Source organism: Peromyscus eremicus, chromosome 3 (assembly GCF_949786415.1).
Source record: "Peromyscus eremicus chromosome 3, PerEre_H2_v1, whole genome shotgun sequence".
Lineage (NCBI taxonomy): Eukaryota > Metazoa > Chordata > Mammalia > Rodentia > Cricetidae > Peromyscus > Peromyscus eremicus.
The window spans coordinates 127,772,611-127,790,522 of NC_081418.1; the positions used below are offsets into that span (position 1 = coordinate 127,772,611).

At 39.7% G+C, this 17,912-nt stretch overlaps 2 protein-coding genes across 2 annotated transcripts; both read left to right on the forward strand.

The window, feature by feature from the left end:
- Positions 1-4,188: 4,188 nt before the first annotated feature.
- On the forward strand, positions 4,189-5,145 carry LOC131906057 (olfactory receptor 6C4-like). The gene has a single exon (XM_059256850.1). The coding sequence runs from the start codon at positions 4,189-4,191 to the stop codon at positions 5,143-5,145; it is 957 nt and encodes a 318-aa protein (XP_059112833.1).
- Positions 5,146-12,745: 7,600 nt separating this feature from the next.
- Positions 12,746-13,708, forward strand: LOC131906059 (olfactory receptor 6C75-like). Its single transcript, XM_059256851.1, has one exon. The coding sequence runs from the start codon at positions 12,746-12,748 to the stop codon at positions 13,706-13,708; it is 963 nt and encodes a 320-aa protein (XP_059112834.1).
- The last annotated feature ends 4,204 nt before the right edge of the window (positions 13,709-17,912 follow it).

Here is a 17,912-nt window from a genome sequence, read left to right on the forward strand (position 1 = left end):
CGGAATACCTACTCTGCCACATTGTGCCAAGCCTCAGCTGACCTCCATGATCCCTGCATGCCTTCAAAATCAGTATCATCTGGGTGATTCTTATGCTACCATGTTCTACAGGTAGCATGGGGTGCAAATTTATCCACCTTCTGAACACAAGGTCTGTGTGCTAATTGAGGAAACACTTCCCAGAGACTTCATCTTAATGATTCTGGTCCCTTCTTAATAAGAGCTGATTCTTTAGCCCCAGCTGACAAGTATCAACTGTCTCAGTAAAGCAGAGGTTTCACTTTAGTAGTTTTTAATTTAAAGAATCAACTGCCCTGATAAAGCTTTTAAGGAACTCTCAGACTTCTCTTTGAAACACCACAAGCTAGGCTTCCTTGTTCTGCACTGCTCTCAACAATATCTTCTATGTTCCTTTAGAATACTCCACCAAGCTCTGAGTACCCACTCAGTGGCTTTTTCAACTCAAAATTCCAAAGTCCTTCCACAATTCTCCCCAAAATACACAGTCAGGTTTGTTACAAGTAATATCCCATTCCTGATACCAATTCCTGTCTTAGTTATGGTTTCTATTGCTGTGACAAAATACCATGGCAGTGGCAGCTGGTGAAGGAAAAGGTTTGTTTTGTCTTATATCTCCAGGTGACAGTTCATAACTGAGGGAAACCAGGGCAAGAACCTGGAGGCAAGAGCTGAAGCAGAAGCCGTGGAGGAGTGCTGCTTACTGGCTTGTTCAGCCTGCTTTAAAAAAAATAGTACTCAGGACCATGAGCTCAGGTGTGCCATGCCCCACAGTGAGTTGGACCTCTCCTACATCGATCATCAATCATCAATCAAGAAAATGTTTCATAGACAACAGGCCAGTCTGGTGGGGGCATTTTCTCAGTTGAGGTTCCCTCTAGCTTGTGTCAAGTTGACATAAAACTAGCCAGCATAGTGGGATATTTGTGTTATGTTAGGTGTGGTTATGATATTGTTGTTGTCTTCCTTTTGAAGTTAAACATGACATAAGATTTTATTGGGTGTTATCTTGACAAAAGGTAGACTTTTAGAGGTTAATTTTTTATGTCAACTTGTTTGGATCTGGAATCTACTAAGAATCGTACCTCTGTGTAGCTCTGTGGGGATATTTTCTGTTTTCACTGAGAGAGGAAGACCCTTCTGAAGAGCCTTTAGCATCTTCTGGTGTTAGCCAATATACAAAGAGGAAAAGCAGTTCTTTGGCCTGCTTTCCTTCACCTCTTGCTGGTGAATGCATCCACCCTGTTGTCACACAGCAGAGTCCACTTCAGAACTCAGCTTCAGCAGCTTTCCAATGTGGACTGAAGATCAGCAGGTCTCCAGGAATTCTCCAGGCTTTCAACACCAAATTAGAACTGCAAAGGCAACAGGTATGGTGGGCTGAGGAGATACTGGGTTCTCAGCCTCTAGTGTGATGCCAGCCAGTGCTGGACTACCCACACGTATTGTGTGAGCCAATCTAGTGACTTCTTTGCATAACAAGTGTTGATTCTTTTACTACTCTTTCTCTAGAGAAATCTGACTTATAGAGTGGCCCAGTGATCCAGTTCTCTTTGTGACTTTTAAAAAATAAATCAAGGCATGCTATCTAGCTATCCAGTCCTGGCTGGCTTGGATTCACTGTGAATCTCAGGCTGGCCTCAAGCTCCTGCCTTAGTCACATGAATGCATGGATTACAGGCATGTGCCATATTAGCTAGCTCCATTTGACCTTTCACTCCTACATTAACAATATCATGCAATTTGGAAATTAATGAACTTTGGGGGATTATACGTACTCCACTTTAAAATATTTTCATGAAGACACTTGGGAGCTCATATTATATTTTTGTACACAATGAAAGGACAACCATTATATTTATTATTCATTATATATTATCAGATATAATAATACATTATACAAATTTGCTATTATTATTACTATTAATTGAGTGACATTCCATTCACAACCCTGTTAAATTACCAATCATGAGGGATCCTAGGGTGACACAGGTCTGTGGATGGCTTTGTTCCATCTACTAATGATACTTAGTGTCTCTTGGTGCCACCCACTGGACCTGGTAGACCTTGATTAGTATCAAGAGACAGTTCAATGCTAAGCATATGTTGGGACAAATTCCTGTCCCTTTCACTTCTGCTCCTGGTGGTGTAAGTATCCTTCTCAATCTGGGAACATGTACATGTTGGTTGGCAGTGGCAGTGGTGGTGGTGGGAATAGCAAATTCGGTGCCTCGGAAAGCACTTCAGAGAAACACTATCTCTGTAGACTCTATCTTTGTGTGCTATTTTGAGTGATGAGTCATTTGCCTTGTATCCTGACTGGAGTAGCAGGGTGCTTGCTGATGCTGGAGCATGCAAGATAGGATGGGATGTGGGGTCCTGGAGACTCACGAAAGCTTTTTGGGAATTCCAAGGGAACTCATTTCCCACTTCTCAGAGAACAATGAGATGTGTGTTCTTGTTTCCTCATGGTGTCACCGTGTAAGATGTCCACTGAGATCTAAGTTTGGTTCCATCCAGTTCTCAGGCTGTTAACTGAATGGAGAAGAACTAGGAGATGTAATGCACATGTTGAGTTTATCTCTTGAAAATTATGAACGTTTATTTACGTATGCTTTAGACCAATGTGTTGAATTTTATTCTGAGAGTGAAAATAGCAGAGTTGTTGTGGCTGCTTGTGGCAGGGGCGTGTCCTCAGTGTGAGTGTTGTGGCTGCTTGTGGCAGGGGCGTGTCCTCAGTGTGAGTGTTGTGGCTGCTTGTGGCAGGGGCGTGTCCTCAGTGTGAGTGTTGTGGCTGCTTGTGGCAGGGGCGTGTCCTCAGTGTGAGTGGAGCCTCTTGCCATTTGCTTGCTGTAAACGGCAGCGGTGTTTGTCTTCCACTGAGTTTCTCTACGGCTCTGATAACAAGAGCGAGAGTATTTGGTTGTTTCAACTGAGCTGGCTAACCCAGCCAGTGGGCCCCTGGGATCTGCCTGTCTTTGCCCGTCTGACGCTGGAGTTACAGATGCGCTTTGCCACTCCTGGCTTTTTACAAGGGTGCTGGGAATCTGAATTCACACTTGGATAGCAATCACTTCACCTGCTGACCACGTGTGCAGCATCCTGGACATCCTTAAATATCTGGACTAAGAAGATCAGTTGATAGAATCTCCCCCTGGACTGACTATCAAGCACGGGATGGAGGGGAAATACTTCTCTTTCACCATCTCTCTGGGGCTCTAGTTGAGAGCAGCCAGACATGAACCTTTGGCAATCCAACTAGAGTTAATTATGTGGTTCTTCTAATCTAATTCACTTCATAGGACTGCAGATGGGACTATGAGACTCCAGGATATTTTGCTAATGATAATATGGCTAAACATGGAAACAAATGCTAAGGTACGATGAGTGAATATATTTTGTGGGATGAATGGCTTCGTAAGTTAAAATTTTTGAAGATTTGTTTTTATTTTATTGTGTATTGACTATTTTGCTTTAATGAGTATATGTATATAACCTGCATTCCTGGTGCTCTCAGAGGTCAGAAGAGGGCACTGGGTTCCCTGGATCTGGAGTTACAGATGATTATGAATCAATATGTGGGTTCTGGAACTGACCCCAGGTCCTCTGCATAAGCAACAAATGCCCTTAACTGCTGAGCCATCTCTCTTGTGTCTATGGCTTAGATTTTGTTTTGTCTGGCTTCTTTTGTTTTCTTTCATTTCACACGTGTTAAAAAGGTACACTACCTCCAAGCTACACCCCCAGATCTGGGTTGATTTTTAAGTTGTAATTTTCCTTTTGCAATATTTATCTGTGCCTGTATGGCATGAAAGCTATTTTTCCAGAAATATGTATTATGACTAATTAGATAAAAGAGTGTAACCTTGTTCCAAGTAGGCAGTGAACCACATGGGAAAATCGTCAACATTGTTGAATGACGTTATCCCTAATGAAGGTGTGTGCGGCACATGCAATTTTTCTACAACTAGTATTTTAGGGTACAAGCAAGGTAAAGACAGTCATTGCTTAAAATCGGTAATTTTTCCTTAACAGTGGGCACAATGCCATATTGAATGCACTGTTTACACAATCCAATTGCCTTCCCATGTCATTCACAGTTTAAATAACACACAGTTCTCCACCTTTCAGTCACAGTTCTGCAAAAGCCCTCAGGGACAGACGGAAGAAATGGAAATGCTGATGATAGAGGAAGCAAGGAATGGGACAGCGGTCCAGGAGTTTATCCTTGAGGGGTTCCCTGCAGCCGAGCATCTGGGGGTCCTCCTTTTCCTGGTGCACTTGCTGGCCTACTTGGCTTCCCTCATGGGCAACATGCTCATAATCACTATCACCTGCCAGGACCAGCGCTTACAGACACCCATGTACCTCTTCCTCAGCAGTTTCTCCTTTGTGGAGTGTTGTTTTATCACTACCGTTATCCCCCAGCTGCTAGCCATCTTCCTTTCGGAGAGGCAAAGGATTTCCTTTGTAGCCTGCTTCACACAAGCCTTTGTCTTTCTTTTCCTGGGGGCAACTGTTTTTTTCCTTCTGGCTGTGTTATCCCTGGACCGGTATCTGGCCATCTGCAAACCTCTGCATTATCCCACCATCATGAGCCCAAGGATGTGCTTCTCTCTCGTTGCTGTCTGTCTAGTTCTGGGATTCCTCTTCATGGCCATTCCAGTTGTAATGCTTTCCCAGTCATTTTACTGTGGCCCCAATGTTATTCCTCACTTTTTCTGTGATTTTGGACCACTGGCAAATCTCTCCTGTTCAGAAACCAGGTCTATTGAAATGCTGTTTTTTAATCTTGCTTTAATTGTGCTTTTTACAACCCTTCTTATAGCCATCTTTGCATACAGCAATATAGTCATCACGATCGTGCGTCTCCCATCAGCCAAGGAGCGACAGAAGGCTTTCTCCACCTGTTCCTCTCACCTCATCGTCCTCTCCCTGATGTTCGGCAGCTGTGTGTTTATATACGTGAAGCCGAAGCAGTCAAGCAGGCTGGACACCAACAGAGAGGCTGCTCTCGTGAACACGGTGGTGACGCCGCTTCTGAACCCTGTCATCTACACCCTGCGCAACAAGCAGGTCCACCAGGCTCTGAGGGATGCACTGTCCAGGGTCATACTGCACAGATAATATAGGAAGAATGCACCTTCCCCTTGATTTAGTCTGACTCCATTTTAATATAAATATTCTATATAAACTATCCGACATGTTATTTCTTTCGAATTCTGCTTGTTTGTTTTTAAAATGATGGCTGACTTGTCCAGTAATTCCATCTGAAGTCTTTAATAATCTTGTGATGTAAGTCTTCCTATATCTGCTTTGTGGCAATTAAAACCAAAGCCTCATACATATTACATAGGTGTTACCTTTTCAGCAAAGTGTCTCAAATTATCCATGCATTTATTCGATATATGTTGGGTCTGGGAAGCCGTGGTTTCACACATCCTCTTGTAGTAATGGAGAAAGAAAGAGAGGCTTTGAGAATAGAATTGGGAATGGAGAATTAAATTTATGAGTACTAAGAACATAAAATGTAGTCGACAAGAGGTTTATGTGATCATCATACCAAAATTTGAATGATGCATAAACAATAACTATCATGATATTAATAAATTATTTAACACCACTCATTAAACTTGTTTCCCATGGAGAACATTTGTATATAAGCAGACATTGTCAGATCTCTAGTTTTCACCCTGATGAAAAGCATTGAAATCAAAAGTCCCCATTCATTTGCCAGGCTGATTTCAGTTGAACCCCCAAAACTGAAGGATCAACAAAAGGCCAGAGGAACTTTAGAAGCAGACTAGAGTTGTTATATTGATCAGTATGCTGGGGAAATGCAAACAATTCAGGAAAAATTTCTTCTATGTGGAAAGAAGTGTAACTGTGATGATAACATTCTTGAGATTAATTTATGGACAAGGTCAGGCATCCATCTTAGCACTAAGGTGAAACAAAGCTATTGATTGATCATGAGACAAGCTGAATAGGTAACAAGGCAGGAAAACACCCTTGTCCTGGTAAATTTTCTTGTCAAATTGGCCCACAGTTAAGAAATTGTTTCTATTACATGGGCTGTGGACATGCCTGTAGGGCATTTTTTTGATTGTTGACTGATGTGGGAGGGACCAGCACACATTTAAATTTAAAGGATAAAACAGAATTTGAATTCAAATATAAGGTATTCAAGCATGTTTGCAAGTAATCTCAATCAATCAAAGAATTTGGAGGCAGAGTGAAAATAAGCAAAGAAGAATTTCATTCTTTGAAGTGACTTATAAAATATTTAAACTCATTAAGATTAGCCAGAAATAGAGTGAAAGGGACAGTGAGGACCAGGAAAGGGTTCTATGAGAAGAATGAAGGTGTGTGACTCCACATATCCTGCAGGTATTACAAGAAAAATAATGTAATATTATAAACATCTTCATGCTAATAAGTTTGATGACCAAGATAAAATAGAACTATGTCTTTGAAAGATAAACTTACCAAACCAACAGAGGAAGATACAGTACCAATATCACTTTTGTCTATTTGTTATTTGTGTTTGTGATTCCAAACCTTTCCTTCAAGTTTCTCTGCCAGGAGCCGTCTCCCGTGGCTGACAGATCCCAGAAAGGAAGTAAGGAGTCAGTGAGGGAAGGAGTGAGCCGGATGTGATGGTCAGGAGAATCTTGCAGCCTGACTGACTAGCAGCCAGAGTGTTTCTCTGTTTATACAGAATTCAGTAAACTGGGATAGAGTCGTGTTGTTCCAGAACACAGATCATGGTTTTTGGTTTTGGACATGTGTTGCACTTCCTTTTGCTCATCTTTTAGTTATCATTGATAAACCATGACAGAACAGAGTTATCATTTCCAATCATTTTTCCTCAAGTTTATTCATCATTGATAAACAGTTATAATTTTTACTCATTAATCTTATAACTAAGAATCAAGAGGCATGTGACAGCCTGTTAGACCAAAACAAAATCTTCAAGCCAGCCTGGGCATATTGCTATATCCCAAGCAGTGTATTACTAACTCTTAACGGTCAGAGTGCCCAAGAAAAATCCTCAGGCCAAAGCTGCTGCAGTTATGATTTAAATTCTGCATAATACAATGTTTACATTTTACATATTTATAGAATTTGTTTATATGTCTAATCCTGGCATCCTCTTGTTTCTTGATCATATGACATCACAGTGACTATACATGCACTAACTTTTCTGAGAAAGGGAGGTCCTGACATCTCATTCTTATATCATCTTTTTACATCATTCTTTGTTTATCAGTAAGTCTCTGTGTAGGGCAGAGGTAACTCCAGTTAATCTAACTTTGTTGCTATATATGCCACATCATCACCTGAGTGTATAGTGGGAAGAAGCTCGAAATCTGATCTATGGCCAACTCCTCTAGCCCACCAAATCTTGTTGATCTTTTAAAGTTTACTTTGTTTTGATTATCTTGTTCCTGAGTAAATACAGGGACAGATGTTTCAAGAATGTCTCATAGCCTCATAAAGAGACCTCTGGCTTCTTTATGTGTCACAACCTCCAAGGCGTAAGAAACACATTCAAGTAGATAACATAACTCCTTAAAAGCGGGAGGGGTAGTATGTTCAGAACTTTCCTGGGGAAGCTTAGAAGCAGTACTCCTGGGAGAAGGCCTAAGTGATTCATAAGAAATTTTCCATCAATCCAATGTCCCCAAATTGTACAAATATTAAAAGTTCCCCAAGTATGCAACAGGTGGAGATGAAAACCAAAGGTGACATGGTGGCCATCATGTGACTCAGATTTGCCAGATCTTTATCCAGTAGCTGTGCTGGCTTTATGACTTTTGCCGTTCCCATCAGATGTGGCTGTGACACTTCTCCATTCCTTTACCCTAAGGTGGTATCTACTGAGAGGGGGTGTGTATCTGAGAGGCAGAGAAAGAGATGGATCTTGTCTTCTAATTCAATCCTTTAGTCTGTATCTTTTTGTTGGGGGATTGAGAACATTAACATTGAGTATTATTCTTAAGTAATGTGTATTAATTCCTGTTGTTTTATTAGATCGCTTTTGGTTAACTGTTCAATGAAATAGAATAGATGACCCAGAAATGTCAAAAGAAAAAACACAAATGGCCAATAAATACATGAAAACAACTTCCAATATCCTTAACATTAGAAAATTGTTAACCAAAACCACATGGAAATTCCAGATCATTCAAGTTACATTGACAATGACCAGATAAACAACAAATTCTGGTGAGAATGCACAGAGGATGGTGCTTTTGCAACACTCTTGTGGGAATTTAAGTATTGCATCTGTCAAACAAGTATAAGACTTCCTGAAGAGGTCTAGAAGCAAGCTGGGTGTGGTGTCTCATACCTACAATCCTAGCACTCAGTAGGCTGAATGGAGAAGGAGGGTTGCTGTGTGTTCAAGGCCAGCCTGGGCTTTATGTGGAGGCCCAAATTACTCAGGGTCCAAGAATCTGAGCTTCTTTTACCTAGCAGGGCTGCATAAGGAAATGATTTGACCACGGGTGTGGTTACCAGATATTTGGAAGGGTCTACACTTGGCTGTGCGGTGTGCTTTGATTTAGCAAGGGGGAGATCTTTTGCCCCACCCTTTGGCGTTATTATAAAAAGCTCTTTTGAATTAATGGAAGAGACACTGGGTAGTGACCCAGGTCCTCCTGAAGCTATCCTGTGTTTCTGTCTTTCTCCGCTTCTCTATCTTTCTATCTAATATTTTCTTATCCTTCTCTCCTTCTCATAGGAACCCTTTAAAAAGGTGGGAGCTGGCCTCCCACAGCTATAGAGTAAGACCCCATCTTCTAAAAACAAAACAAACCCCATAGAAACAGAACTACTAGATGACCCAGCTCTACCACCCTGAAGCTACAATCCTGAAGAGATCTGGTTAGCATATTATAAAGATGTCTGCACATGCATGATTGCCATAGCACTATCAGCAATGGAAAGATTATGGAATCATCCTAGATGTCCATCAGAAGATGAGTGGGTTAAGAAAGTGTGCCATGTAAACACAATTGTGCTTTATTTCCCAACAGAAAGCAAGATATGCATGTCATTTGCAGGAGTAGAACTGAAGATCAACATGTTAAGCAAAGCAAACCAGACATATGCAAATATTACATGTATTCTCACATATTCAGAATCTAAATTTAAAACAGAGGTGCACATGTAAGAAAAGGAAGTGTAAAAGGAAGATGACCAGTGGGTATGTAAGAGAGAGTAATGGGGCTGTCACCATGGGTAAAGTATATGATATACAAAAACAAAATGGTGTAAAGAAATGTGGTGATGTGTTGTGTCCCCCAATATACTGTGTCTCCCAATAAAAAAAAACTTGCCTGGAGATCAGAGGAAAAAAAGCCAGCTATAGAAGTCAGAAAGTGGTAGCACACACCTTTAATCCTGTCACTTGGCAGGCAAGGATTTGTCTGGATCTCTGTGAGTTCAAGGCCACACTGGGGAACAGAGCCAGGCATGGTGACACATGTCTTTAATCTCAGCACCAATCAATCATAGAGGTCTGGAGGTCTGGACAGACAGATAGGAAGTGACAGAGCTGGGAAGGAAGAGGAAGTGATGCAGCTGGACAGAGAGAGCAAGTCGGATGTCAGAACAGCAAGGCATATAGGCACGGGTAGACAGGAAGCAGCTCGCTTTTGGAAGCTGCAGAGTTGGTGAAGTGAGGTTAGCTGGGGCTTTCCCTATTTCCCTGATCTCTCAGGTTTTCACCCCTATATCTGGCTCCATGTTTTTTATTTAATAAGACTGTTTAGAAATTTGTCTACAATAAAACCTGTAACTTTGTACAATGCACAAAAGATCCAGCCCATTACTTAGGACATGTGCACATTAATTGAATGTTAATTACTTCTATTTTCAAACAACTTATATAGGAATAGTCACAGCATCTTGACTCACTGTAGCCTCGAACTGGACTGCACATAAATGACTTTCAAGGGAGAATGGAAAACCGTGACTTAAGATAGTGAATATAAAAGAATAGGCCACTGATCCCAACGCAGTATAAATGGAACCCAGACACCTGCTGAAGGGTAACAAAGGCTAAGCAAGAAGGACACTACTGTGCCATGATCATGAACAGGCAAAAGCGACTTTGATAGTAGAAATTATAGTAATTGTTTTCTTCCAGTGAGAGCTGTTTATTAAAGGGACAAAGAAATTTATAGCAAAGTGGGAAATATCAAAGTCTGAGAGGTGATTACATGACTCTCCTTTGTATGAAAATCCATCGGTACACTTACATGTCTTCATTTTAAAGTATGTAAACTGTAGGGTTGGAGAGATGGCTCAGCAGTTAAGAGTCCTTATTCTCTTACAAAGACCCCAGGTTCACTTCCCAGGATCCACATGGCAGATCACAATCATCTGTAGCTACAGTTCCTGGGGGCTCTGACTCCCTCTTCTGGCATCCATAGGTAACAGGCTTGCCCATGGTACACATATGTACATTTAGGCAAATACTACACATAAAGTAGAAATGAATAAATCCTTGAAAATGTGGTAAACTATGTACACTGTAATCCTGTGTTTCCTCACATATGAATTTTGGGAGCCATGGAAAATATACCTCTAAAGACCTTCACAGAGGACCATGAATATTACTGAGAGTGAGGTCAGAAGGTTGCCATATGCAATGGAATGTTAATTATAATAGTCTCCTGAATTTTTCTATTTCCAACAACAAGCAATGAAACGTCTCCTGGGGTTATGCTGTTGTTTTATTTTTGAATCCTTTTCTCGTGTTCCTTTAATGAATGTCCTAGAGGTTCGTCCTCTTGGACCTTGTGTGACTTTACCCATGATAATAAACAATCCTGTAGTAGTATATCATAAGGATATATAAATGTACTTTCATTTATGACCACAATTATTTTCACCTGAACATAATGGTCTTCCATAACTAGTTGATAAGAAAATAGCTACCAGCCTCCACGAACAAGAAGATTTGACTTTTATTGCCCTTCTTCCCTAAGTTTCTTTGAATGGATGTAAAACCAGGAAGATATGATATTCATGCTAGTCTATGTCTTCAGGTCCATTATAATGTTAATGCACTGTGTGGAATGAGTGTGCTATCGTGTCCCAGGGAATGGGTGACAATTCCATAGAACGAATATTTAGAAATCTTCTTATTCCTTAAAAATAAGTAACCTTAATAATTTTATGTTTTGAAATATAAAGCATGTGTTATTTGTTTTGTAGATCAAAGACATACAATTCTTAATTAAGAATGTTCTTTTATTTTTTTCTTCTGTGTAGGAGAAAGATTTTGCTTTGTTGGAAGAAGGAAGATTTAACTAAAGCATCTCTTTACTGGGAGCTGCTTCCTGGTAAGTGTGTGGGCATAGAGAGGATGTGCAATTTGAAACATATTGGTCGTTAAGCTTGCACTGTGGTTCCTTCACAGTTAGCCATAGATCTGGGCAGTCAGGAAATTAAACCAAACTGACTAGTGTTGAGTTTTCTTACTGGAGCACCAGTTTCCCTCAAATGCCCAGACTTCCCTGTAGAGCAATTCCACATCATTCTGCCTTCTACTGGGCAATGGCTTTTAAAGTACTAACGTGCCTTCAGTTGTTGATTTGAAGCACAGCGGAATCTTCTATTAACAATGAAGGGAAGGACAATGGACAACTTGTGAAGGACAGCAGAATTACACTGCTGTCCTGCAAGGGTAGTAGCAGGTACGGAACACAGAGTCACACATTATTACATCTTTCTTCTTTGTGACTGAACAAAATACCATTGAACCATGTTGCCATCTTCACACATGGTTTCTGTTAATCTCACTGGGTAGTTACGAGAATCCTATGGTGGCAAGCATTTGTGCTCCTTCTGGGAAGTGGAAAATAGCTCATTCCAGACAGACTTGGTTTAAAAATCAGCTTGGAATGTGATTGTCGGAGCATAGCCTTTTCATACTATTTCCAGAGTCTACAATCATCACATAGGAGGGGCTCATACCATACAAGTCTGCAGTCTAGAAACTAGCACTGTTTTCTGTAGGGTAACACAATGCTCTGTGATACTTGTATGTTTCATCTTCAAAAGTATGAGTCTTGGTTTTTATTCTTTACCTTATGTGATCTTATCCAAAGGTAAATTTTTTTTCTGATTCTGAAAATCCACACAAAACCAAACTACATATTTTAATTTGTGTTTTAGAAGTGAGAAAAGGAAAATTAATTTAAAATAAAACATTTTAAAATTAAAAGGGCAAGCAATTTTTTGAACATTTTAAAAATTGAAAATAAGTTCTTTTCTCATATAATACATCTATATCACAGTTTCCCCTCCCTCAATTCCTCCAAACTCTCCCCATTCCCCCCTCTCTCCCAGATCAACTCCTCTTCCATTTTCTTTCAGAGAAGAGCAGGCCCCCAAGCAACAACAACCAAACACAATAAAACAAGATACAATAAGACAAGACAAAAGCCCTTATAATGAAGCTGGGCAAGGCAACCTAGTAGGAGGAAAAGAGCCCCAAGAGCAGGCAAAGGAGTCAGAGACACACTGAGCCCACTGTTAGGAGTCTCACAAAAACACCAAGCTAATGGTCATAACCTACACAGAGGACCTGGTGAAGACCCCTGCAGGCCCCGTGCTTAGGGCAAACAATTCTTAAAAGCAGTGGCCACAAATTAAATTATTTATTCTTTGGTGATAACAGATTTGCCTAACAGATCAAGGAGGGTTGATGGCAAAAGAATCAGTAGTAAGGATGGAGACAAGGAATGAGACAATGGTCCTGGAGTTTGTGCTGGAGGGGTTCCATGTGGCTCAGCACCTGGGCAAGGTCCTCTTCCTGGTGCACCTGCTGGTGTATCTGGCCTCAGTCATGGGAAACACACTCATAATCGCCATCACCTGGACTGATCCTCGCCTGCAGACTCCTATGTACTTCTTCCTCAGAAGTTTCTCCTTCTGTGAATGCTGTTTCATCTCCACTGTAATTCCCAAACTGCTGTCTATCTTTCTTTTTGGAGACAGAGCAATTCATTTCACTCCTTGTATTATACAAGCTTTTTTCTTTTTGTTTCTTGGGTCAACTATTTTCTTCCACATGGCTGTGATGTCCTTGGATCGCTACCTGGCCATTTGCAGGCCTCTGCACTACTCAACCATCATGAACCCCAGGGTCTGTTTCCTTCTGGTTTTCTTCAGCTATGTGCTTTCCTTCATCCTAATAACTGGTATCATTCTGAAGCTTTCCTGGTTGTCTTTCTGTGGCTCCAATGTCATCCCCCATTTCTTCTGTGACCTTGGCTCCTTAATTCATCTCTCCTGTTCAGACACCAAATCTCTTGATAGAATGGCTTTTGGTGTCGCTTTGCTTGTTCTTTTCACATCTGTCATTACAGCTGTATTTGCATATAGCAACATACTAATCTCAATCATGCGTCTCCCATCAGCCAAGGAGAGACAGAAAGCTTTCTCCACCTGCTCCTCCCACCTCATCGTCCTCTCGCTGATGTATGGCAGCTGTGTATTTATATACGTGAAACCAAAGCAAACAAGTAGGCTAGAATCCAACAGAGAGGCTGCTCTCGTGAATACGGTGGTGACGCCGCTTCTGAACCCTGTCATCTACACCCTGCGCAACAAGCAGGTCCACCAGGCTCTGAGGGATGCACTGTCCAGAGTGAACTTACAGAAATAGTATCACCTGCTTCAGAAGGTGAGAGTCTTCTTGGTCCTCTAACTGCAGCTCCCCCACAGTGGAAACCCTCTCTATAAGATGTCTGTATGGTGGTCCAGTTTATGCTAATTTCACTAGCTCCCTGCTCCCTTATCTTTACAACTTGAAAACAACAACAAAAAAGTTTGTTCACCACATTGTGATGAAAATTTCTTCCTTCATTTCTATTCATTGGCCTTATATTAATTCAACTCAGACAGCATTTATGGAAAGCCTAACAAATATTCATCAAACAATTGTCCTCTTTACATTTGTGAGCCATATGTCTGCAGGTTGCATGAATTGTATGCAAATGTTATGTCACTTTACATATGGGGCTTGAACATCCATGAATTTTGTTATTCGTGAAGTTTCTGGAAATGGTCCTGAAAGGATGTTGACAGATAAGACTCACACTAAGCCATTAAGCTAAAAATAAGTTTCCAGTCAGATTCAGTATTTGGTGTGTACAATACATTCTTTTGCTTGAATTTTCTGATATTTAAGGACAAATATATAAAATTTCTTCTTTACCACTTTATTTACTGAAGTCAACATATAAAACTTCAGAAACAAATTGGGTTTGAAACAAATCAATAATAAACATTTATTTTTCTCTTTGGATTCATTTGTTTTAGAGACATAAATACTTTAGTGTAACTCTGGGTGTTTGATATGCATACTTTAAATTTATCATTATCCAGATGTATTACATATTATTAATATTTTGTTTTAATGGGTTCTTTAAGCAAAAAATGCAAAACCTCTTAGCATATGAATCTTTTTTCTTAGAATTTAGATTGCAAAGGCCTGTACCAATTAGGTTGCTAGGAGATGGTCCCATACCAGTTTCTCTCTTCTCATGTAGGAGATATTTTCTGCTAATGTAATTTTATGCATCTACCAATGATGTTTTAGATTAAGTAAAATTCTGGCTGCCATTTTATACCGCAAATTAGTAGAACTCACAATCATAAAAGTTAAGTACAGACGCGCACCCGTGCGCGCGCACACACATGCATGCAAGAATTAATAATAAAATGCATTAAAATCAAGTCAGTCATGGTTCTTAGGTTCCCTGAAGAAGTGGCTCATAGTAAATCTAGGGCGAAGTAGACTTGATTACCCATATGCTTGATCTCTCTCTCTCTCTCTCTCTCTCTCTCTCTCTCTCTCTCTCTCTCTTTCTTTCTCCCTGTGTATTATTAAAGTGTACATTTCCTTTTCTAGATACTTGAAATGAATTATTAATTTAAGGCATATTAAATATTAATTATTTTAAGGCATAATCTGATAAAGAAAACCTTTAGACTTTCAAAGTCTGTTGAGTTACAAAACTTTTTATATATGGAAAAGATTTGATTATAACTGTCCTGAGACTTACATCTGCTAAGAGACAGATCTGTGTCTTTTCTTTCTCAAAAAAAAAAATTTAGATATTTCTGAATCAAAAACAACAGTGAAGAATTCTTGGGAGCACTGACGGTGTGCATCTGTAAATCTCAGAAATCTGATGTACATTCTAATACTCTTATAATCTAGTTGGAAGAGTCAGTCATTCTTTCAGGGCCTTGGCACTCAGTGTCTTGTGTGAATTTGTTATTTAAAAGATTCTGTCATCACAGGGTATCTACCAGACACCTGCACTGCAATCTCTCTTGGACATGGAAGTCATAATGAATTACATGCTTCTTTAGGATATTTTGGGAAATGCTGAATAGAATCCTGGCTATTAATTTCAGTGAGCAAAACTTGGTCCCCAGAGGACAGGCTTTCCATAAATTGCCATGAAAAAAAAAAGGGTGAACTTTGAAAGTGATTAAATTTTGAGCTGGTAAGTTGACTTAGTGGGTAGAGGTGCTTGCTGCCAAGCCTGATGGCCATAGCTTGACTTTCTAAAACCATGTGGTGGTGCCCTTTGACTCCACACATGCATTGTGATATTTGTGCCTCCCACTAAATAACTAAATGTAACAAAAATAAAAAAATAATTAAAAAAATTAAACTTTTAGGGAGCTTATGAGATGGCTCAGTGGATAAAGGCACTTGCCATCAAGACAGACAAACTGAGTTTGTTCCCTGGAATCCACATAGTGGAAGGAGAGAATTCATTCCTGCAGGTTGTCCTTTTACCTTGGCATACTCCTTGTGGCATGCATGCATGTGAACATCTCTCTCTGTCTCTCTGTCTCTGTCTCTGTCTCTGTGTCTTTTGCACACACACAAACATATACATACACAGAGGCACACACTAGTGAGTAAATAAATGAAAACAACTAAACTTTTAATTTTAGGAAATTATAGATTCATGTTCACTCTTAACCAGTACCAAGTGGCTCCATGCTCTTTTGACTTAATTTTCTCTCAAAGTAACATTTAATATATATTTAATATAATATATATTATATGCATATGTATATTGCATATTGAGGTTAGGCCATTACCTCCTTTGATCTCACAGAGCCATACTCACTTTTCTCCTGATACCGTTACTATTCAGGTATCCATTTTGGTAACTTTTCATATTAACAAATATATTTACACATACATATATATGTATGTGTGTGTTTATATATATAATAAAAAGTATACATGTATGTATGTAATTACATAGGATGCAATCTTTGGAATTTTTTCATTTTTCATAATTACCTGAAGATTCATTTAAGATATTGTATGTATTAATAGATCATTGCTTTTTGTTGTTGAGTATTGTTCCATGGTATGTATATATGGTATATTTTATGTATACATACATACACACACACACACACACATATATATATCACATTTTATGATGATCTACCTGTTGAAGGACATGCTGTCTGTTTTAAATTTTCAGCTATCAATTTCTCTAAAGATTTGAGTACAAGTTTTTATTTCTCTGCAATAAATGCTTATATAAAATTGTTGGCTGTATTTTAGTTGTATATTTCATTTTTATGACAAACTGACAAGCTGTATTCCATAGAGATATGCTATTTTGCATTCCCAACAGCAACCAATGAATAACTCAGTTTCTTCTTTCATATGCTTGCTGACTTCTGGTGTTACTAACTTACTTACACTACTACCAGATATTAAGATTCTATTTCTATTAAGAACTGTAACACGGGTTTGCTGCCCTCTTAACTGTCAGTGTTGAGAGGCAAGTGGGCTGGGGGCCTTCAGCTGCCCACACTCACTTCTGACACCATCCCTAGCTTCTGGTACCCCAGTACTCACAGGTAAGGGATCCCTGGACCCTCTGACTCCAGCACATGCTTCTGCCTCCTTCAAGCTCTTGGCACAGACAGGTTGCTTCTTCCCTTCTCCCACAGCCCCAGTATCCACAGCCATAGGCTTAGCTCTATACCTGCAGCCTGAAGATGTTTACCAGTCACATTTGCCTGGTATTTTCATGAGGGTTTTTATTGTTATGATAAAACACCATGACCAAAAGCAACTTAGGGAGGGAAGGATCCCCTGTTTTTATGTTTAACTGGATTTTTTATTCTCAACCTCATACATAAGCAGTTTTTTTCTTTTATTGAAATAGATTTTTTCTCATATAATATATCCTGATAATGGTTTCTCTTCCCTCTACTCCCAGTTTCTCCCACCTCTCCTCCCATCCATGTCCATCCTCTTTCTGTCTCTAACTAGAAAAAAAACCAGGCTTCTAGGGGATAATAATAGAATAAAACAATACAAAACAAAACAACCAAAACACATCAGAATAGGAAAAAATATGAACAGAGGGAAAAGAGCCCAAGAAAAGGCACAAGAAACAGATATAGGCACGGAGACCCACTCATTCCTACACTCAGGACAATCATAAAAACATATAACCAGGAGACATTTTTATATATATACACAAGGACCTGTAGAGTAAGACAAGAGAAAAACAAAAAATAAAAATAAAAAGATAGCTAGGGGAACTCTCCTCCACTGCTGGTGGGAATGCAAGCTTGTACAACCACTTTGGAAATCAATATGGCGATTTCTTAGAAAATTGGGAATCCATCTCCCCCAAGATCCAGCTATACCACTCTTGGGCATATACCCAAGGAATGCTCAACCACACCACAAGAGCACTTGTTCAGCTATGTTCATATCAGCATTGTTTGTAATAGCCAGAACATGGAAACAACCTAGATGCCCTTCAACGGAAGAATGGATAAACAAAATGTGGTACATATACACA

Coding starts and splice junctions, on each gene's coding strand:
- LOC131906059 (XM_059256851.1), top strand. CDS start 12,746: ATGGCAAAAGAATCAGTAGTAAGGATGGAGACAAGGAATGAGACAATG.
- LOC131906057 (XM_059256850.1), top strand. CDS start 4,189: ATGGAAATGCTGATGATAGAGGAAGCAAGGAATGGGACAGCGGTCCAG.